This window comes from Tenrec ecaudatus, chromosome 4, assembly GCF_050624435.1.
Source record: "Tenrec ecaudatus isolate mTenEca1 chromosome 4, mTenEca1.hap1, whole genome shotgun sequence".
Lineage (NCBI taxonomy): Eukaryota > Metazoa > Chordata > Mammalia > Afrosoricida > Tenrecidae > Tenrec > Tenrec ecaudatus.
This window is the reverse complement of record NC_134533.1, coordinates 98,863,003-98,887,167: the sequence shown is the minus strand read 5'-3', so window position 1 is coordinate 98,887,167 and position 24,165 is coordinate 98,863,003. Positions and strand designations below refer to the sequence as shown.

Here is a 24,165-nt window from a genome sequence, read left to right as displayed (position 1 = left end):
ACTTAATTGATTTTTCCAGTTTATGAAATTGAGGGCCAAATGTCCTTCTTAGGTAACTATGAAGTTTATCCACCAATTGTCTGTCAGTTTGTTGTACTATGAAAGCTTGGGTGTTGTTGTGACGCTGAAGGCTATGTCACCGGCATTTCAATACCAGCAGGGTCACCCAAAGTGAACAGGTTTCGGCAGAGCTTCCAGACTAAGAGACTACAAGGAAGGGATTGGCTCTCTACTTCTGAGGAATCAGCCCTGGAAAGCCCTATGGATCGCATCAAAACATGGTCAGTTCCTAAAAACTTGATGAATAGAAGGAGAACATAGTCCGAGATAGAGCCAGACGATGAGCCCCTCAGGTTAGAAGACTCTCAAAAGACGAGGAAGAGCTGCCTTGTCAAAGTAGTTGGCCGAAATGAGGTGGATGAGAAAAGCCAGTTGGACTAAAGCCTGTGGGACCTTCATTAGCCGACGAGGCATGACTCAAAATGAGAAGACACAGCTGCAAACATAAATTAATAACCGGAACCAGGAATGTACAAAGTATGAGACTGAAAACATTACAACTGAAATGGAACACATAAAGATTTATATTCTAGGCATTAGTCAGCCGAAATGCACTGGCATTGACCATGTTGAATCAGAAACATATGGTTTACTAAGCCAGGAACGACATAATCAAGAGAATGGTGATATATTCATGGTCAAAAGGGACATTTCAAGATCAACATTGATGTCTAATGTTGTCTGTGATAGGGAAATGTCGATTTGCATGCAAAGAAATTCAATCAATATAACCATTATTCAAATTTATACAACAACCACTAAAGCTAGTGATGTAAAATTGAAGAATTCCACCAACTTCTTCAGTCTGAAACTGATCAGACATGCAACTGAGATGCATTGATAATTATTGGCAATTGTAAAAACTGGAAATAGGAAGGAACAGCAGTTACAAAATATGATCTTGGCAATAGAAATGAAGTTGGAGATTGTGCGACAGAATTTCACAAGACCAATGACTTCTTCATCACAAATACCTTTTTTTTAAACAACATAAACAGTAACTCTACACACGGACTTCTCCAGATGGAATCCACAGAAATCAAATTGACAATTGTGGGACGAGACAATGGAGAAGCTCAATATTAGCAGCTAAAGGCAGGTCAGGGGCTGTCAGTGGAACGGATTACCAATTGCTCACATATAAGTTCAGGTTGAAGCTGAAGAAAACATTTTTTAAAAGTCCAAGAATAAAAATATCTGGATCTAACCCACCTAAATTCCGGGAATGTCTCAAGAGCAGATTTGATGCATTAAACACTAATGACAAAATACCCGATGAGCTGGATGAAGAAATCAAAAGGTCATTAAAAAGACAGGAAAGAAAGAAAAGGTCAAAGTGGATGTCAGAAGAGACTCCAAAGCTTGCTCTTAATTGTAGAGGATCTAAGGCACATGGAAAAAATGATGAAGTCAAAAAGAGTTGAACAGAAAATTTCAAAGGGCACCTCAAGGAGACAAAGTACGCTATAATAATAATAATAATAAATATACGAAGGTCTGGAGTTAGAAAACTAAAAAAGGAAGTGCATGCTCAGCAAATCTTAAACAGAAAGAACTCAAGAAAAAAAAATTAAGCCTTGAGTTGCAACATTAAAAAATTCTATGGGCAAAATATTCAGTGATGCAGAAAGCATTAAAAAAAGATAGAAAGAATACAAAGTCAATGTACTAAAAAGAACTAGTTGACATTCTACCATTTTAAGGAGGTAGTAAAAGAGAAAGAACCAACGGTATAGAATAAGTCCATGCTGAACTGAAGGTATAAGCCAAAAACAAGGCTCCAGGAATTGATGGAATACCAACTAAAATGTTTCAACATGCTAATGAAGATCTCACTCCTCCATGCCAATACATTTGGAAGATAATTACTTGGCCAGCTGACTGGAAGAGATTTTTCATTCAAAAAAATATGCAAATTAGGGATCAATATCATCCTTGCAGCAATACATTAATAGGGAACTGCCAGAGGTTCAGGAGATTCAGAAGAGGACATGGAACAAGGGATATCAGATGGATCATAGTTCAAAGCAGAGAATACCTGAGAGAAGTCTGTGTTTTATTGACTATGCTAAGGCATTGACTGTGTGGATCATAACAAACTATGGACGGCCTTGGGAAGAATGGGAATCCCAGAACACTTCATTGTGCTCATGAGGACCCTGCCCATGGATCAAGAGGCAGTTGAGTTACTAGAACAAGAGACTAATGCCTGGTTTAAAGTCAGGAAAGGTGTGTGTCAGGGTTGTATCTTCTCATCTTATTTATTCGATATGTAGGTTGAGCAAATCATCAGAGAAGCTGGATTATGTGAAGAAGAATGTGGCATCAGGATTGGAGGAAGGCTCATTAACAACCCGGGATAAGCAGATGACACAACCTTGCTTGCTGCAAGTGAGACGGGCCGGAGGCACCGCCTGATGAAGACCAAGGATTGCAGTCTTCAGAATGGATTGCAACTCAATATAAAGAAACTAAACTCTTCACAACTGGACCAATAGGTAACATTATGATAAATGGGGAAAAGGTGGAAGTTGTCACGGATTTCATTCTGCTTGGATCCATAATCAATGCTCATGGAAGCAGCAGTCAAGAACTCAAATGACACATTGCAGTGGTAAATCCGCTGCACCAGACCTCTTTAAAATGTTGAAAAGCAAGGATGTTACTTCAAGGACTAAGATGGGCCTGACCCAAACCATGGTATTTTCAATGACCTCAGATGGCATGTGGAAGTTGGACACTGAATAAGGAAATGGAAGATTTGAACTAGGGTGCTGGTGAAGAATGCTGAAAGCACCATGGACTGCCAAAGAACAAACAGACCTGTCTTGGAAGAGCCAGAGTGCTCATTGCAGAATGGTGAGATTTCTTCTCAGATACTTTGGCCATGTTAACAGGAGAGATCGATCTCTGGAGAAGGCTATCATGCTTGGCAAAGTGGAGGGGCAGTGAGAAGAGCCCGTGACAGGCTGGATGAACAGAGTGGCTGCGGTGATGGGCTCAAACCTACTAACAACTGAGGACGGCCCGGGCCGGGTGGTGCCCTGTTTGGATGTGCCTAGGACTGCTAGGAGTCAGAAGCAACACAATGGCCTCTGCAAACAACCACAACCCTGGATTCATCACAGCTTTCTGCTGCTAGTAATTTTGAATTAATAAACTGGCCATCTTGCATATGAATACAAACTTTATCATTATTCAGGAGCTCATCATCCGATGGAGAGGTATATGATATTGCACTGAAATTATAGAATATGTCTAGTTCCATTTTGAGTATAAGTAACCTTTTAAACATTTTTCCCCAATAACTGGGGATTCAACATTTTCTTTGAAGGTCATTTAATCAAGCTTTTTCACAAGTATAAATTGATTATTAATGGTAAACAAAATATAAGAAATGTGCTCAAGATGGCAAAACACAAGAAATATATTCAACAGTAAATGATGCTGGATATACTTTGTTAATTCGGGATTCTACAATACCTCTGAAGGAACCCCAGCAGAGCTTAGCTGCTAACTTACAGGTCTGCTGTCTGAACCTCCCCATGAACACGTCCTTGGGAGTAAAAACCTGACCATCTGCTCCAGTAACAATTATAGTAGTCTAGAAAATTCTAGGGCGCAGTTCTACTCTGCCACAGGGGCTGTTATTCTACTCAATGGCACAGACAACATAGTGGTTTCATGTATTATGAACAAACCTTATTATATGTTTTAATGTAATCGATTTACTTGAGCCTTATGGTCTCTCGAACCTTTGCCAGTGAGAACTTATTTTTCAGTTGGGTTGCTATTTAACCACTTGTGCAGTGCGTTAAGCATTGGGCTGCTAATTGCAAGGTTGAAGGTTTGAAACTTCCAGCTCCTCTGTGAGAGATTGCACTGTCTGCACCTGTAAAGATTTACAGTCTCAGAAACCCCATGCAACCGTGTCTGACTGGGCCAATATGAGTTAGAATTGACTCAACAGAAGTGGGAAACCATGGTTCATTTTACCCTGGATTACATAATTTTATAATACCTGAACACAAATACATACCACATAAGATATTTTTGCTTAAGGTTATTTTTTGGGGAAACACTTATACAATAGAAGTCAAAGGGAAGGGAATCTGGTTCTTCCCTAGCACAAAGTTGAAGATTTTTCAGGTTTTTCTTCAATAGAAGACTTTATTAATAGAAGCCAGACTTCAGCCAGATGCCTAGCAACTGAAAGCCCTAACAAGGCAGTAGAAGGAAGGTCAACTTGGTACCCAGGGGCAGCGCTGTGTGTGTGGGAAGGGTGGGGCCAGACGGGAGTGGCTTCCGCTCAGGTGAGAAGCATGCCTTCAGGAGAGGCAAATCTGTTCAACAGGTTTGGAGATCTCACACAGGATCACAAAGGAAAATCACAAATGCAGTATTCTGTCAACTATATAGGCTTAAATTTAATCAAAAGAATCTGATATATATATATATATATATAAATTTTTGCCTCCTGGGTTACAAAGAAGGCAGTAAGTAGCCTTTGTTTAGTTCCAAAATGTTATTCAAATTAAAAAATATTAAATGGTCTTTTTTTTGTCTTTTAACATGGCTGCACTATAAAAGTGAGGTGCCCTGATGGGCACTGTGGCTGTTAACTGCGAGGTCGGCAGTTTAAACCCACCAGTTGCTCTGAGGGAGAACGATGAGGTTGTCTGCTCCAATAGAGACATCTATCTCAGAAACCCAGTATTGGTCACTATGATTTAGACTGTCCTGATGCCAGTGTTTTGGCCTTTGAGTTTACTGTAAAAATAAGGTACTTCCATCAGAATCACTGTTAAAGACCTATTCACAGGAAGATAGTTTACATGTCCTTAACACCTCAAACATCTCAAAATACTGTAACTTGTAGAACTGGGAAAGTGAGACACAGTAACTTAAAAGTATAGCCTAAACTATCTATCACCTCCTTACCTCTCTCTCTCTCCCAACTTACTCTTCCAGTTGTTGCACACGTGCACTGGTTTAAATATGCTATGCTTCATCACAAATAATTATTAATCATACAGCATAATTTCTTGTCAATTCTACTTTTCAAGCATAATTCTTTAAAAAATTCTATAAGTGAATGTGAAGGTCTACAGAGAAGATCATTGGTTTTACACTAATAACGCATCAAACTTCCCATTGTCTTGCCCAGTTTCCACCCCACCTTCCCCAGGTCCCTCTTGTTGGATATTGTTTTTCCCTTCACCTAAATATTAAACACTTACACACACCAAAAGATTTTAATAAGAGAATAGAGAACCTGTAGACTTGAAAAAATCTTTGGAAATTACATATTTGATAAGGGCCTACTCTCTAAAATACATAGAAAACTTCAACAAGAGGAAAAATCTAATTTGGAAATAGTCAAAGGCAGTCAGGGTGCAGTATAGCACCAACAAAACACACAACATCTCTCTAGTTCGTTAATGCTCCCCCCCCCCGCCCCTCTGCCACCATCATGATCCCAGTTCTATCTTACAAAACTGGCTAGACTGGAGCATGTACACTGGTACAGATAAGCGCTCTCAATACATGGTATCCAGAACAGATAAAACCCTCAGGAACAATAATGGGAGTAATGATACCATGAGGGTAGGAGGAAGGTGGAGGAAGAAGGGGTGAAAGGGGGAGCCCACACAAGGATCGATGTATCACCCCCATGCCCCCTGGAGGGACAGACAACAGAAACATGGGTGAAGGGAGACAATGGACTGTGTAAGATGTGAAAATAATTTATAACTTATCTAGGGTCACAAGGGTGGGAGGATGGAGGAGGAAGGGGAAAAATGAGAAGCTGATACCAAGGGCTCAAGTAGAAAGAAAATGTTTTGAAAATGATGATGGCAACATATGAACAAATGTGCTTAATAAAATTGATGTATGAATTGTTATGAGTTGTAAGAGCCCCTAATAAAATGATTAAAAAAGAAAGGATGTGAACAGACATTTCAGAAAAGAGGACATTCAAATGGCCAACAGACACATGAAAAGGTGCTTGTGGTCACTAGTCACTAGCGATACAAATAAACCTACGATGAGATACTGCTGCTGCAGTCCTTCAAACCAGGCACTCATCAGAAAAGCAGAAAAGCACACAGGCTGCAGAGGTCATCGGGAGAATGGAACCCTACTCACTGCTGGTGAGCTTGTAAAATGGTGTGACACTAGGGAAAACAGCATGAGATGCCCTCAGCAAAGTTGAGGCATTATAACTGCCTCAGGGCTCCCTAACCTGGCTGCTAGGCAAATACTCGAGAGAGAGAATACTAAGGACACAATCAGACTGACGCATATCTCTGCTCAGTTCAGCACTCTTCAAAACAGCAAAAAGATGGAAATAACCAACGTGCCTGTCAACGGCTGAAGGGACAAACAAAATATGATATGCACATTCAATGAAATACTATGCAGTCACTAAGAAAAATGAGTCCTCAAAGCAGAACGTAGATGAAAACTGGAGGACATTAGGATGAGTGAAAGGGCAGATATTATGTGATCACATTGCTATAAAAAGACAAGACTAGGTATACGTACTGAAACATTCATTGATGATAACCAGGGATGGGGGAGGGGAGGATACAACTTCCTAGATGGCGGATACTTGTTCTCTTGGGGGATGGGAGATATAACTCTAACCATGTCTAACCAGTCTGGCCATGGTAAATGATATAAATAAGTACACAATGGGGCATTTTTGACAAATGCTAAGACATATAATTTGTAACAACTACATAATTGAAGCCTAAACACATGTCTGTATGTATACAGGTTTATAAGTATGTATATGTGTATAAGAAGGTGGATACATATATTAGTATGTGTGCATACATCGACTTGATTGACACAGTTTAACTGGCACTGTGGGTTTCTGAAACTAACTCTTTGAGCTGAAAGGCTCAACTTTCTCCCACAGAACAGTGGGTGGTTAAGAACTGCCAACCTTGTGTTTTACTAGACCAATGGGTAACCCACTACGAAGGTAAGTAAAAAACTGTTGCTATAAAATCCTGGAAACCTATATTAAATAAAAATATCAAAATTCTTAGAAATTGTTTCTTGACATACCCACTTACGAACGTGACGTTTCCATCTCCAACCTTTCTCCTAAATGTCCTGAGATGCTCCGTCACATGTCAAACCAGCAGTTTGCCATCCTCACGGGACTGAAATTGTGCTTCTTTTGAGTGTTCTTTTAACTTTGGGAGCAAAAATATCTGAAGAACATCGAGGTTGACGGGTGGATGGGCTAAGGTTTCTCACGGAAATGTGCATAGGATAACCTTTCCCACCCTCAGAGAAAAAACAGGGCCATTGTTGTGACGGGCAGGGTGGGTGGGGGTGGATTCCTTGGCATGATTTTCTTGGGGTTTTCGACATTCATGGGATTTTGGTGTTTTTTTTTTTAAACTTCTTCCTAGTCAGACTCTACAATGTCCTGTATTCTTCAAGAAAATCATTAAGTTTACTCTTTTTGTGGAAGACATGCCTGCTTAGAGCAGCTAGTTCACAGGGAGGACACAGGGGCAACTCCAGCAGCACGAGACAAGGTGCGCCGTTCCCTCACTGACCCATAGAGCTACGGGGGACAGCACTGGAGACATTGTGCAGAAAGTGTGCCCGATCTGCCCCTTGCACAGTGGGCTGAAGAGTGAAGGGAGTGCAACTGGGCAGCAAGGGGAGCCAAGTCACCAAATCCCCAAGGGATCCTGAAAATAGACTCTGACTCAGGGGACTAGGCTTGGCACCTCATCAGACTGATCAGAAAACATTCATAAGGGTCAGCAGACAGACCTAGGATTATCGGGGCTTTTTTGTTTGCTTTTCTTTTTCTTTCATCCTGTGTCAGGGTGAACAATCCCGAGGAGAAAAATGGGACCAGCAGTTCCTGGGGAACATTGGAGAGTAAGGTAGGGAGGGGGAGCAGGGAGTCAACAAACTCAGGGATAAGGGAACAAGAGATTTAACATTGATGGTGAGAAGGGTATATAATGATGGGTGTAATCAAGAACAATGTATCTGAGAGGAATTATTGAGAGCTGAATGGAGGGTAAGCGTGATAAAGGGATAGGAGTTAGGTGAAAGGAAATAGAGGAAAGAAAGAGGAAGCAAAAGCTACTAGTAGAGGTATAGCTTTAGGCATGTATACATGTAAATATCTTAATTTATAAAGAAAGGGATAGAGGCCAATGTATTAAGAGAGCAGGTGGACTTTGGGCCTCTACTCAAAGCCTTCCTTAACACAGAAACACTGTTCTAATAACCCGGCACTCTTTGATAGTCAACTTCCTGACATGATCGCTGAAGACAAAATGGGTGCATAAGCAAATGTGGTGAAGAGAGCAGATGGTGCCTGGGTACCAAAAGGGGTCTTAAAGGCTTGAAGTAAAATAAGCAGCCATCTAGCATAGAAACAAATAAACCCACATGGAAGAAGCACATGTGTGCTCATGAGGTATTGTTTGGATCAGGTATCAAAAGATCCCAAACAACCAACTATGTAGACGCAAACAATGGGGGTTGTAGATATTTGGATATCTGTAGACAACTGGATATCCCGCACAGAAGGGTAATAAGGAAGGGATGCCTCAACTAAGGTGCAGTATAGCACTGACGAAGCACATATCTTTCTTCTGGTTCCCGAATGCTCCCCTCACCCCCCATGACCCAGTTCTACCTTACAAATCTGGCTAGACTGGAAAACACACATTGGTATAGATAAGAGTTCTGGACACATGGAATTCAGGATAACCCCCTCAGGAATAGTAGTGGGAGTAGCAATATCATGAAGATAGGGGGCTGGTTGGGGAGGGGGAAGGAGGATCCCATCACAAGGTTGGCTAAATAGCCCTCCCCCAAGAGGATGAATAACAGAAATGTGGGTGAAGAGAGACAACGGACAGTAAAAGATGTGAAATAATAATATCAATATATAACTGATCAAGGATTCACGAGGGTGGGAGGGAGGCGGGGGGAAGAGGTACTTATATCAAGGTCTCAATTAAAAAGTGTTTTGGAAATGATGGCAATTTATGTACAATTATGCTTGATACATTGATATACGGAACGTTGTAAGAGCCTCCACTAAAATGATTTAAAACAAAACACAAGCAAAAAAGATTACTCCTTTGTAATCTAAATTTAAAAAGTCAATGTAACCTTCTGAGCTGACATATCTGCCTTGAATTAACTGCTCCAGTAGATCCCCTAGGAAGCCACTGTTTTGATTGGACCCCACTCTCTGGATTGCTTTGGTAAATCCAAGACATCCCCATTTAACATTCACCGATCTTACTCAAAAGACTGATGGAATGCTCAGGTCTTTGAACTAGCTGATTTTCATGCAACATTTTTGGCACTCCTCTATGGCAAGCTTGCTGAGGCCCGGATGTTTGCTTAACTTTGAAACTGATGAAACACTGAGCTTCCCTCCTCAGCCGCTATAACATCAGTGGTACTCGATGGCAGTCTTCTTCCATCAGTTTCTTCCTTCATCAAGGTGGACAATCTTTCTATTCTTGGCTCATTCTTGAGGTCATCCTAAAAAATGATTGATCCATCTAAAAACTGTTGCTCTGTGTATAGCAGCATTGCCGTAAACTTGCTGCAAACCTTTTAATTATTTGGGAAAACATCTTTTTTGTTAGAAGTTTGTTATTAGTCTTGATTTCAAAATTATTCTTTCCCCATAGCATGAAATTTATCCTTTTGGAAGGCACCCTAATGGGACTAACTCAAGAGTATTACTGAGAGAACTTGTCTGTACACACTTTGTTGGAAATAAACCTATGCATGTATAAAGTGGAACCCTAGAACAATACATTTTGAGTTACTTTAGTATATCTATACTATATATAAGCAAATAAGGGTCACAAGAATGGATACTTATTAAACAGATTATGGATCTGGAAGCTGAGGACCATTATCTTGTGGGACAACTCGGTCAGTTGGCAAAATGTGGCAGATAAAGTTTATGTTTTACACCTTACTTTGTTGGGTAGTGTCTGGAGTTTTAACGCTTGCCAAAAGCTTCCTAACAGGTCTCTTCTCTACATGTCTGGAATAAGAGAATGAAAGAACCCAAAGATCCAGAGAAGACACTAGTCTAGAGGACTGTTAGTCTATGTGAATCATCAACGACCTCATCTACTCTGAGATCAGAAAAACTAGATGGTGCCTGGCTATCATTACCCACTTTTCTGATCTGGAACACAGTAGCTGGATCCTGGTAAAATGAGAGCAGAATGTGGACCAGAATTCAAATTCAATATAAATGGACTTGTTTCCTTAAAAACTTATCTAAATGAGACCAAATGGCCAATACTTATTCTAAAGCAAAGATAAGAAGGCAAGGAAGCAGGGAAACTAGGTTACTAGAAACAGAACACAACAAAGATAGAGAAAGTTGATATAGCATTCACAATATAACCAATACACTTAAACAAAAAAAATTCAATGGGAACTAAATTTTATGTGAAAACCCTCATTAAAATACGAGTACAACATATCAATTTCAAAATCTTAGGACCAGGTAGTACTGATTAAAAAAACCGATCATGGTAATGCCAGCTTACCTTTAATAATATAATGAAAAATAGATTAAATGGAAAACTATGTCTATGTTTATGTATTAGCAAAATAGAGCACATCCCTCTTATGATTATTAATTTTTGTTTTCATTGTTGGTGAACTGTCAATTGAGAGCAACTGGCCAATTATCCAGATAATTTGAGTTATAAAATATCAGCAAGTTCACTAAGATTAGGATAGTAATTCTCTATTGCAATCAGTGCAATTATTTTCTTCAGATATTTCCACCTTTTAAATTATGCAAATTTTGCTTTTACTGAAGTCTCAAAAATTTTAATTACCTTCAAATATGTTAAAAATGTGAAATTCTATTTTCTGTCAGTCTTCTTTTATAACATTGCATTTCTTTTATATTTACTCTTTGTATTCAGTTTATTCAGCAAATACAAATCAGATAAGCTTTGTAAGGTTTTGCACTTTTAATAGTTTTGAAAGTCAGGAAATTCTGACTCCATGAGAAAATGTATTCAGTAGAAATACATTCTAGGTGGCTTCTGAGTATTGACTTCTTACTCAGGAATCATGTAAAAAGCTTTAGGACTATGATTATTCTATCCTATGGCCTATGGTTGTTCCCTTTTTAATTACAAAAAAATTGTTTAACAGAGTTGAGTACATACTTTGTACCAAGTATTCAATGAGAAACAGCCATTAAGAACCTCCAAATACTTATAAAGCTATTTTACTGTTTATTCAACTATAAATATAATGCTACCTCTTTAATTTAGTATCCAGTCTTTCTTATATTCAAAAAGTATCTTTCTATTCCAATTTAAAATCGTTATTACTAGCAAAAGTTGTTGAATTCTATCAAGATCTCTGGGGAAGATATTGGAGTCCTTTACAACTTCTTTAACTATACAAGGGGGCTTCAAAAAGCTTGTAGAAAAAAAATGCCATTAACTTTTCATTCAACTTTCAACAGTGTAGTAGATAAACATTAATGATGCCCCTCATATTTTTAATGTTTAAGTATATTTTTAGTAATCATATTTCTTTATAGAAAGCCATCATCATAGTCTAGAACAAAGTCTATTTGATTTTCCTCCTTCAATATATTGCTCAATTCTATTAACACATAAAGTTGGCAGGAAAAAAAGCCCCAAGACTATTAATCGTTTGCTTAATGGGGAGGACAGAACTGCTTCTGTGGGTTTCCAAGACTGTATCTCTTTATAGGAATAGAAAGCCTCATCTTTCTTCCATAGAATGGCTGGTGGTGTCGAACTGTTAACCTTGCAGCTATTAGCTCAATGGGTAACCCACAATGCCACCGGGTCTTCTTCACATAAGGGTTAGTTGGTGTAATAGGAATTTTCAATGTTCAAAAAGATAGAACGCCAACAGAGCACGATCCACACAGAAGCAACCCTGTTTATTTTAGAGAACATCTTTGAGGGATTAGTTTTGAGGACACCCCTCTCCTAATAAAACCCCAAATCAAACCCAAACAAACTCACTGCCATTGAGCAGACTGCAATTCACAGTGACCTGTAAGACAGAGCAGAACCACCTGGGTGGGTTTTGGAAACTGGAACTCTTGACCCCATCGGAAATCCTCCTCTTTCTCCCTCAGAGCCACCAGTGCTTTCCAACTGCAAACCTACGGGTCAGCCGCCCTACCCATACTAAGGACAAGTTTCTCCAACCTTTTTGTCTCCATAGCAGTGGCAAAGCCAAACTGAGTAGGCTAACAATAATAGAAGAAAAGAGCTGGGAGCTGCTATTGCAGACGACTATTTGGAGAACTGGAGCACAGAGAAAAGGCCCAGAAACGTGGGGTCTGAAAGCAGGTTTGTGAGCATGATCTGAGAAGGGATTCTTTACCACTCACCAGGGCCTCTGCCTGCCTGCCTTCCTCCGTCGTCAAGTATTTCTAGCACCACGGAGAATTCAATTAAGACTGGTCGGTGAACTCTTGTTAAAGTTGTAACAGAGAATAAAGCGATCTCTCAGAAGAAACGACAGACAATACATTTAGGAAGAAGGATTAATTTGGAAAGAGATGCAAATCCATTTTTCAAGAATGACGATAATTATACAGGACCACAGCTGACAACCAAATCCTTTGAGTGTACAAAGTTTAAATTGTAACTACCATAATATTCCCTACAGAAATAAACATGTTTAACATATTTTGGAACAAAAAAACCAACAACCCACTTAAAAGATGCTATAATGTAGCCAACAGAAGCATAAATAAGGTGGGCTAGACCAATTCTTAGGGGGAAAATCACAATCCAGTTTGTGAAGCATCCAAGTTCCCGGCGTCCTCCCCTCCGCGTTCTCTCTGGCAAGGCTCGGCAGAGGACGGAAAGCGAAGCAAACTACCTAACTGTGCTAAGATTTAGGAGTTCTGGTAAACATATCAGGGATGTGTTGGACTAACGAACGATTAAAACGGCCTTTTCAGGACATTAATTTTTTTCTTATTTGTGCAATCCCCTAAGTAGCAAGATAAAAGTGTAGAATATGCAAAGAAAGAACCCGATGGCTTAATTCTAGAAGGCAAAACAATTTCTGCAGAAAACATGGTCGGCGGTGCTTGACAATTGGCAACATCTGTATGCCAAAGTTAAAGAATGGCAACGGGATAACGGGGATGGGGTGGGGTGGGGTGAGGGGCGGTCACAGAATGAGGTAACCTGGTATCATTCCAGGCACGGAAGCAAATATTCGCACCAAGGTGACTTGCCAGTTTCCATCCCTTGCGTCAGTGGCAATTAGCTCGGGGGGGGGGGGGCTCGGCGCTGCGGGCTGCCCGTCCCCCCGCAGCCCCCGCCTGGGAAGGATACAGGTAGGCGCCCGGTCGGTGACGCCCGCCGCCGGGCCGAGGGCTGAGGGGCGCTCTGCCGCGGGGCTCGGAGGAGTCGGCGCCCAGATCCGCGACCGCGCTCCGGGCCCCGGGCCTCCCGGCCAGCATCCTTCACCTCCGCGCCGCCTCCCCGCTCGCCCCCAGCGCCTCCCTCATGGCAGCTCCGGCTCCTCCTCCTCGACCCCTCCCTGCACTCGGGCCCTCGGGCCCCGCGTCACGGGCGCCGAAGGGTCGGCCGCGGCTGTCCGGCCTCCCGCGCAGAGGCTCTGGTGGCTGTGGCGGCGACTGCAGCTGCGGCGGTGGAGATCTTACTCTGCAACCCCGCGGACGCCGCCGCCATCTTGACAACCAACCGACGCCGCGTCCTTCGCGACGGAAACCAGGGAGGCGGGGCGGGGCCGGAGGGGCGGGGCGGAGAGGGGCGGGGCGTCGGAGCAGCCAATGGGAGCCGCCAATGGCTCTCCCAACACCCCTCTCTCCCGCCTGGAAAAACTCACTGCCATCGCTTGGATTCTGACTCCTAGTGACCCTATAGGACAGGGTAGAACAGCCCCGGTGGCTTTCTGAGACTGAAACTCTTTAGGAAAGTAGGAAGCCTCATCTGTCACCCACGGAGCGGCTGGTGGTCTCGAACTGCTGAACTTGCTTGCCACCAGGTAGCTGGACAGCTCAGCATATGCCCAGGGACTCGAGTCTGCTGGAGAGAGCTGGAGTTTGCTTTAGGGGCCAATTCATTTCTACCTACCGTTTTCATGTGGGTGCTTGGGCTATTGAAAGCGTTAAAAGAATGTGATATGCAAACCTCCGAGAAAATTTGGGCTTGGTTGTTTACTGAATCCTGTTGCGAAGTTTTAAGTTGTGAGTCTTTTTATGGTGTGGACATTCCTCTGCGTTCTCTCCTCCTCCCGATGATGCTTCCGTTTATGCTTTCTGCAGTGACCGCCCTTGGCATTGCCCAACTCATACAGTCTGCATTTCATGGACTACGAGCGCTAGATTCTGGAAATGGACCATCACAGTGACGTCAATTGGAGAGAAGTCCGGATTTAAGTTACCCTTTATCCTGGTCATCAGGATCCCTGGTGGTGACGTGGTTATGTGTTGGGCTGTGGTCCACATGGTCCACAGTTTGAAGCTGCAAACAGGTCTCTGGGAGAAAGACTGGATTTTCTACTCCCATCGACGGTCAGTCTCTGAAACCCACAGGAACTCACGATGAGTCAACATCGACATGGTAACAGTGAGTTCTTTTGCGTTTTGCCATATTATCAGTTGGTATCGCCTTTCCTGTGTCTTACCACGCGATGTAGTGGTGTTAAGAAGCCTGACTTGGTTTTTCAATTGCTCCAATTGATTGCGCCTTGATCTTCAAATCTCCTCAGAAGATATGCCAAATGAGACCATTGTATTGAAGCTGTTCTTGGCTCCATTTTTCAGGAGGCTAGAATAAAGTAAATAGATCTTTGAGCCATCGTTTTAATGGCTGTGCAAGTGCAAATGTTTGAAGAGTCTGAAACTTTTTGTTGGTGCACACTTAAACTCCAACTGTATTTCAGCCAGCTCTTTGTGGGAAAAAAAATCCCAGATTGAAAACAGAATGTACAGATCAAATAAAGATCACTCACCCACCGTTCAAATGTCTCTGACTTCGGGAATCAGTGTGTTCATCGTGAGAGTTTAAAATAATAAACTCCTTGCAGCTGAAACTACTTATGATGGAGCTTTTGCAAAGTAGGGTGAAATTGTAATGTGCTCTGTGGGCTGAGATTTTAAAGTGCCGCAGTAAGTACAGTTTTTTCTTAAAATACAAACCATAAATCTTCTTCAGAATGAAACAAATAGGACTGGCAAAGAAAGGTTAAATGTGCACAATTGCCAACTGGCTTTTATGGAAAGTTTTACCTGGTCTAATCATTGACCTTGACAGCTCTGCTACTTCAGTGCCTTTTGGGAAAGAGTAAGCAAAGTAGATCGGAGCTCTTGTAGCTCCATGGCCAAGCACTTGGCTGATAGCTACAGGAGAGAGTAGACTTTCTCCCTAGGGTTTCCGTGGCTGTACATCTTTATGGGAGGAGAGAGTCACATCTTTCTTCCAAGGAATGGCTGGTGGAATCAAACTAGGGACCTTATAGTTAACAGCCCAATGTGTAACCTACCAAACCACCAGGGCTCCTTTAGTGACAATATACATAATCTAAATCCAAACCAAGCTCACTGCCATCCAGTGGATGCCAACTCATAGCGACCCTGTAGGACAGAGTAGACCTGCCTCTGGGGGTTTCTCAGACTGTGACACTTTAGGGCTGTGGTTCTCAACCTTCCTCATGCCTCAATCCTTTAATACAGTTCCTCATGTTGTGGTGACCCCCCAACCATAAAATTATTTTCGTTGCTACTTCATAACTCTAATTTTGCTACTGTTATGAATTGGGCAAACCCTGTAAGAGGGTTGTTCAACCCACAAGGAGGTCACGACCCACAGATTGAGGACCACTGCTTTAGGGAAGTAGCCTCACCTTTTCCCTAGGAGTGGCTAGTGGTTTTTGAACTGCTGACCTTGCAGTTAGCAGCGCAACATGTAAGATCACCTAAATATGCTATTAATAAAGTATAAAATGTGTATATTAGAGAAAACCAGTAGAATATTTATCATTCATCTATCTGTCTGTCTATCTATCTATCTTCTATCGCTATAGATTTATTTATTGCAATGAACTGGTGCTGGTGACTGTGGGAGTTGGCACGCCCAAAATTTGTTGGTTGGCTGTCACCTAGAGTTCTCAGGTGGGGTTTGAATCTGTAGTCTTGAAGCAAAAATGTTTCTTCTTTAAAAGCCTCCAATTTAGTTTTACAGGGTTTTCCCTGATTGGATGATACCCACTGATATTATGGAAGGTAACACTTTGTGTGATAGTTAAGGTTTTTTGTGCCAACCTGGCCGATAAACACATGTGAAGTTAATTGAATGGCAGAGAGTTAAATGGCTTGGTGAGCCTCACCTTTTCAGTTCTCTTGTCTCTTGCTCTCTGATGGTCGGACCCGTGTGTGGCTGCTTTAGCAGTTCTCTGCCTCAGCTGGCAAGGCTCATTTCCCTGTGAGACATCCCTGAGGAGAAGCCACATGGATTTACCTTGATGCAGCCCTGGATGCTGGAGAAGCTGCGTGAGACCCCTGCTAGCTGATGCTTATACCTCCACTGGATTCAAAGACTTTCTATCCACTGTCCCATGATCCTCCTGCATTCTGTGTCATTGTGTGTGTTTTGTGACTTTGAGAAGGACTTTGTAGATTGGTGTCGGATATATGGGCCAAGTTAGACTTATGGGCTTGGACTGGACAGGTTTGGGATGCTTTCTGAATGGACACTTACCCTTTATATAAAACTCTCTCTTATGATAGTTTCTGTGCATTTGTTTCCTTAGTCTACCCAAACTAACACACCTAGCTAGGGAAAAAGATGGGGCTGTCCAGTCCTGTAGAGTTACAGTCTCAGAAAAACACAGAGGCAGTTCTACCCTGTCCTAAAGGGTTGCTATGAGTCAGCATTGACTGAATGACAGTGAGTCAATGATAACCTAGCTAAGCTGACATACAAGGGTAAGTAAAAATGTATTGACACTATGGTCCAATTCATATATGTACAGATTTATTCCAAGCAAAACATGTTTAAATATATTTCTATCTATGATCACTGATGGAGGGCTGCAGGCAAGCTCTCTCAGTAATACACTTGTCTTAGTTCCACTGGGGTACCTTAAAAAAAGGATACTTTTACGGGCCTTGGGAAAAAAAAGATTTGGAAGCTAATATAAAAATTTTAATAAAACTCAAGTGTGGACATCTCAAATCTTGAAGCAGTTTGCAGGAATGCTGTCCTACAGCAGTTTCTGTTCTATTTATTTATTTTTATTAGATAGGTTTACATTTCAGGCTATCACCTCTGCATTCAACTGTTCAAACCACTCACTGGCTCCTCCCCCTATGTCCTACCCCTCCCGCCCCTTCCTTTCACTTCTCTCTCTTAGGGATGCCTTTCCTCTTCAAAACTCAAGTCTAGACCTGTCAGCTTTCTAGTTTGTTGCTGCTTCTCCCCCTCTTCCTCTTCAGAGTCTCCAAAGTTGGTTCTATTTGGTATGCAACTCATTTTCTTGTGTTTTATACAATGGTAGTGATCTCATATAACATGCGTCCTTTGTGATTGACTCACTCTCGACACCCGCCTGTGTCATGAGGAACTTCATGTTTTCATCATCTTTCTTTAGTGCTGCATAGTGTTCCATAGAGTGTATGTACCGATGTTCCTGGATCCATTCTTCTGGACATGGCTTTTGGGCTGTCTCCAATCCCTTGCTTGCATAGCGGTTACACGTTGGTAAGAGGTTTGAAACCATCAGCTGCTCCTGAAGAGAAAGACAGGGCTTTCTGCTCCTGTAAAGCGTTACAGTCTCAACAGCTCACAGGGCAGTTCTACTCTGTCCTGTGGGGTTGCTGGGAGTCGAAACTGACTGGGTAGTGCTGAGTGACTGGATATGTCAGGGGAGACTGTCACTGGAGAGGGATATCATGCGTGGTAAAGTAGCAGGGCAGCAAAAATGAGGAAGGCCCTCAACAAGTGGAATCGACACAGAGGCTGCAATGTTGGGCTCAAACATAACAATTTGTGAGGATGACACAGGACTAGGCAGTGTTGGGACTGACCCAGGGCACCTAACAATAACAACATAGGCAAAGAGATTTCCTTATATCTTCAAGATGAATCAGTTGTTATAAAGTAGTGTGTGGTAGTTACATAATGTCATGCCAACTTGATAAATAGGTTACAGGGGTGGAGTCTAGCCTGTCAATCAGGTCACAGCTTGATCGATGCTTCCCTTTGAGTGTGGCCTTCTCATGAGGATTCTCTCTCTGCTTCACTTTCCTGTTAACAAACCACATGGGGTCATGCTGATGTCAGCCAGAGCCCTGGAGATATTTCCACTCCTATTGGATCTATAGGACTTTCCACTCATGGGCTGGTGAAAGATCAGCCCATTGGGTATCATTGCATGTACTGTGTGAGTCTGAAGAGGAATTCATGGGCTAATATTGAACTTATGGGCTAATATCGAGCTTATGGATTTGATGTGTTTGGGTGGGATGTTTTATTGATGCATAATTACTTCTTGATGTCAAGCTCTCTATTACATATATATGATTGTCTATGAATTTGTTTCTCTAGTCAACGCAGCCTAACGCATAGTGGAACACTTGAGGTTCATAAAGTGGATAGAATGTCATCGGTAAATGAATGAATCAATCATACTTGACTAAAGTCATCTAAAATAAATGAACAGGTTGAGGTCTACTGATTTCTATAGGTCGTGTTGTAGACCTGCACTCTGACAGTGACAAAAAAGCATAAAAAGTATACTTAAAAAAGCATCAAAGGTATACTTAAGGTTTTTTAGAAGTGTGGCGTGACGACATGTTAGGGATAAGTTAGGCATAGAATCAAATCAAATTCAGAATACGACAAGAGATGGAGGCCACTTTAAAACAAACACGCATCAAGCATGTTACATAGTGTTCAGGTTGAAGCTGGACAGATACAAGCAAACAAAATAGTGTATGCGGCACTTTCACGACATCTGTTTCCCAAATCCAATCAGACTGAACCTTCACTGATGACTCTGGGAAGATAAGAGGAGTTATGGAATTTCAGTCATAATTAAAGAAATGAAAATTGCAGCTTGAGGGTTGCCCTATGTGCTGGTATAAATGAAAAGCACAAACTAAGAAGACTGCAGAAATGAGGATGGCAGCAGACAGTTTGGGTGAATGGAAAACTTCTAGGCCATCACTTGGAGGAAATTATTTAATCACTCAAAGCCTCAGTTTCTGAACCTCTGAAGTAAAGGTGATAGTACATGTCTCAGTTAAGAAGAAGTAGGAATTGTATGAGAGAATGCACATGAAAATGCTTAGCAAAATTCTTTTTTCCCCCCTAATATAAAGTTTTATTGGGACACAATCTAAATATCGCTCAAACCATGTCTAGAAGTGTTATACTATGATTGCCACCATCGGTGTTAGAACAATTTCTTTTTTCTTGTACTCCTTGTTATTCACTCCCCATTGTCCCCAACCTCCCTTGCTGGACCCCCAAGGGACCGTTCACCTCCCTGGTCCACGTTCAGGGAAGATCCACTGGAGCCTTCATCCACATACATTTCCCCTTCACATTTTTTTTGGTGTTTTTAAATACAGCTAGAACTTTTAGATGTGTGAAAATATGGCTCAATTCAGATATTACATTTAATCTTCTATATTCATTTCTACAATACTCTCTGTCTGATAACCAGGCTATTAACATTCTTCCGTTAGAGTCAGAGGGAAATCTCTAGAGGCTTTGTCTGTGAGCAGACACTGCAAATAGATTTTGGGTTTCCACTGTCATCCATAACCTTCTACTAACCAGGAGCTCACAATTTAACCTTTGATACCACTTACTCCTTTTTGCTTTGGTTTATATTATAATTCTTAGATCACACAAGCTCATGACTTCCATATGGACTTAGAATACTACTAGTTTGAAGACAAACCTTTAAGACCCGAGATGCTATTCTTTTTGATACTGGGCACTCTCTACTTTCTTCACCACATTTGCTGTATCACCCATATCTTCAGTGATCTTTTCATGAGGGCATGTATCAAGTAGGGCCATGTCGTAAGAACAAATTATTCTTAGACTGAGGCTTGAATTAAGTTAACGCAATTCTTTTAAAAATAATTTTATTGGGGGCTATACAGCTCTTATCACAATCCATCCATCCATCCATCCATCCATCCATCCATCCATCCATTGTGTCAAGTATTTTTGTTGCTATCATCATTTTCAAAAAATTTTTTTCTACTTGAGCTCTGGGTATCAGCTCATTTTTTCTCTTCCCTCCCCACCCTCCCTCCCTCATGAACCTTTGATAATTTATAAATCATTATCATGTCTCCCTTCACCCATTTTTCTGTTGTCCATCCCCCTGGGAGGGGGTTATATGTAGATCATTGTGATCGGCTCCCCCTTTCTCGCCCCACTTTCTCCTTACCCTCCTGCTATTGCTAATTTCATTATTTGTCCTGAGGGGTTTATCGGTGCTGGATTCCCTGTGTTTTCAGCTCTTGTCTGTACCCATGTACATGCTCTTGTCTAGCTGGATTTGTTAGGTAGAATTGGGATCATGATAGTGGCGGGTAGGAAGCATTAAAGAACTGGAGGAACGTTGTATGTTTCATCAGTTGTATACTACACCCTGACTGGGCTTGTCTCTTCCTTGTGACCCTCTGTAAGGGATGTTCAGTTGTTTACAGATGGGCTTTGGGTCTCCACTCCGCACTCCCCGTCATTCACATTGATATGATTTTTTGGTCTGGGTCTTTGATGCCTTATACCTGATCCCATTGATACCTTGTGATCACACAGGCTGGTCTGCTTTTTCCATGTGGACTTTGCTGCTTCTTAGCTAGATGGCTACTTGTTTGTCTTCAAGTCTTTAAGACCCCAGATGCTATATCTTCTGATAGTCGGGCACCATCAGCTTTTTTTACCACAGTTTCTTTGCACCCATTTTGTCTTCAGCAATCCTTTCAGGAAGGTGAGCATCACAGAATGCCAGATTATTAGAACAAAGTGTTCTTGAGTTGAGGGAGTATTTGAGTTAGAGGCCCAATGTCTGTCTGCTACCTTAATAAAACTTGTAAATATATGCACATAGATCTATTTCCCTATCATTATATAAAAATATATTTACATATGTACATGCCTATATTTAGACCTCTATAAGTGCACTTTGCCTCCTAGTTCTTTCCTCTATTTCCTTTTATGTTCCTCTTGTCCAACTATCAAGTTCGGCCTTCATTTGGGTTTGAGTAATTCCTCTCTGTTACATTGCCCTTGATCAAGCCCCACCAGACTTCCTGCACCCTTCTCCCCATTGTCCCTGAGTTTGTTAGCACCCATTTCCTTCCCCCTGCTTCCCCCTCTTCCATTTCCCCCCAGAACCATAGGTCCCTTTGTTTTCTCCTCTACATTTTTTCTCCCGTCTATCTTATCTAGATAGACATGCAGAGACAATAATAAGTACAAAAACAAGACAGAGCAAAATAAAACAACAAAAGAAAAAATAAAAACAAAACAACAACAAAACCAAAAACCCAAAAAAGAAAAGCCTATAAATAGTTCCAGGTCTGTTTATTGACCTTTGGGAGTGTTTTCTGATGGGTGCCACACCTTGGTCCCAAACCCTATTTTTGGTATTCCCTGGGGACTTCATTGCTTTGCTCCCCTTGCTCCTCTGTTGCATGCCCTTAGCCTTTTACCCTGGTGGTTAACACAATTATTGACACATCATACATACTTTTGAAAAATGTTATTTCTGAATGAAACATGAGAATCTTTTCCTAATAATACAGTTGGTGCCCTACGACATCCAGGTGACGATGTGGCAAACAGAGACTGCAAGGTGGCATTTTCCCCTTTGCGCAGCCTCCTGACTACATTGGAAGTACCCCCAGAAAAAACCTGGTGATGGTGCTAAGCTATTTACAAAGTTACAGCAGTAAAATACTCTGCAGGATCTCAAAAACAGAAAAGTAGGAAGAGATATTTATATGATTCTAGGGCTTAGCAGGCGCAGCTGTTAACCAAAAGCTTGGTGGTTTTAGTTCACCCAGGAGCACTTCAGCGTGCTGGTGACCTAGTGCTCAGGAATCACCCCTGAAATCCCTATGTGTGCAGTTCTACTCCGACATCCATGGGGTCTCTGAGAGTTAATTAAAGGCAAATGGTTTGGGGTTTGCATATGTTTCAAAGCAGAGAAATGTTGGGATTGGGCAGAGGTGTGCTATTTTTATTTTTCACCTGGTGAATCCAGCAAGGGTGTCGAGGGCAACTTATTTGTCTTCACAAATGAGCTGCTTGTTTTTCACAGTTGTATTTTCTGGAGCATACAGGTAAAATCTTTTTTATATATGGTTCCGGTATCCAATATTATTTACAATAGGGACAAAGAATCATTTTGGTTTGTTATTAAGCCTTACATGAATTTAATGCCATCTCCTTTGACCCTCTGAGCCTCAGTCACAAACGAAGGGCTTAGGGGTGTGAACATTGAGTTCATGGGTCAAGATGGGAGAAACATTAGAAGGCCCTGTTTTGCTGCCCGCCTCCACCTTCACTGAGGTCTGTTCTGGTTGCCAGGCACTGGGCAGGTTCTGAAAAGAATGCTCCAAATGAGGCTCTGTCACCAGCTGGAGCAACAGGGTCCTCGCCACCTCAGGTGACACAGCAGGGCCTTGGGAACCACAGACAGTTCCTGGATGACCTTGATGCTCAGTGTGATGTGGATCCTGGATGTCCTGTGCTAGGCGGAAGCAGCCTGGCCGAGGGGCCCTAGCTCCAGCTCAGATCTCCAAGGATTACTGTGAGGTCTGTTAGCTTTTAGAGCCAGAGTGGGGATTTTTATAACAACCTCCACTTTTAAAAATTATTTTTTTAACATGCAAGGAGAGACAGGAACTGGACTGACGTTTCTGCCTTTCTCAGGGGAACACATCAAACAGTTTAGAAGCCTTGCGACATTGAAGGAGAATTTGGGTGTCTTAAGTCAAACTGTGCTAGAAGCCAAACTTGAGACAGAACTGTCAGAAAGAGTAAATGTGGAGGCCATGAATCAAGAACTGGAAAGTCTGAACTCTCTTTGACCTTAAAGTAGATTATTTATGGTAAAGCATGAAAGAAGAGGAATCTAAATGTTTACAAATTTGTCTGAATGCGATGCTACAAGCCAGAATAAGCCCTTAGGAGCTGCATCAGAGCAAATTCTACATCAAGAAACTGCAACCAAAATATATTTAAGAACCATCAGGAGAATGGAAAACAGCTTAAGGCAACATTTATCAGAGAGTTTGGAGAAAAATGCCTATCTTCAGATAGGCAACAGGTCTCTTTCACAAAAATCTCTACTATGGAAAGAAAGAGTGGGACATTTATCAAAGACAAAACTCTTTCAGAAAATTGTAAGCAAGTTCCTAACAATAGTGACAGTAACAAAAAGATGTCAGATAAAGCCTAGATGAATATTTGTGAAAGAGAAGTGATTGGGCTCTATATTTTTTAAAATTTGTATTAAAAGATCATTTTATTGGGGCTCTTACAACTCATTACAATCCACACATCAATTATATCAGGCAGATTTGTACATATTTTGCCCTTGTTCTTTTCTAGACATTTACTTCCTATTGAGCTGTTGGGATCAGCTCCTCTTTTTTCCCTCTTCTCTCCTCCTTCGTGGTCCTTTGATAGATTATAAATTATTATTATTTTTATAATCTCACCCCGACCGCCGTCTCCCTTCCGCCATGGTTTCTGTTGCTCTTACTGCTGGAGGGGTGTGTGGGGTTATGTGTCGATCATTTAGATCAGTTCCCCCTTCTTCCCCTCCCCTTAGGCTGTAGTTCTTTAAGGGACATTATTTAGATCATGGGAATATAGAATTTGGTATTCAAAGGTATCAAAATGCAAGCTTTATTACACAATAACCCTAAAGGAGTGTTGAATTAAATCGAGAAGTGTTGGGTTAAGTACTAATTCATAAACTCTCCAAGACAAAATAAAATAAATATACCTGAAATTAACTAAGGAAGTGAACAAATAC

General features: G+C 41.5%; 2 protein-coding genes across 3 annotated transcripts in view; one reads left to right on the top strand and one right to left on the bottom strand.

The window, feature by feature from the left end:
• The window catches only part of CEP126 (centrosomal protein 126), a 71,106-nt gene extending 57,278 nt beyond the window's left edge, over positions 1-13,828 (bottom strand). The window contains exon 1 of the mRNA XM_075546497.1: positions 13,458-13,828. Coding sequence (XP_075402612.1) covers positions 13,458-13,585 — 128 coding nt within the window. The 5' untranslated portion in view covers positions 13,586-13,828. The remainder of the gene's footprint in view (positions 1-13,457) is intronic.
• A 92-nt stretch (positions 13,829-13,920) lies between these two features.
• Positions 13,921-24,165, top strand: part of ANGPTL5 (angiopoietin like 5) — a 52,375-nt gene continuing 42,130 nt past the window's right edge. The window contains exon 1 of one of the 2 annotated variants that reach the window (XM_075548725.1): positions 13,921-14,711. In XM_075548725.1, the coding sequence (XP_075404840.1) occupies positions 14,693-14,711 (19 nt within the window). In that variant the 5' untranslated portion in view covers positions 13,921-14,692. Of the gene's footprint in view, positions 15,260-24,165 lie in introns of both variants that reach the window. The other variant, XM_075548726.1, reaches the window with a different exon arrangement.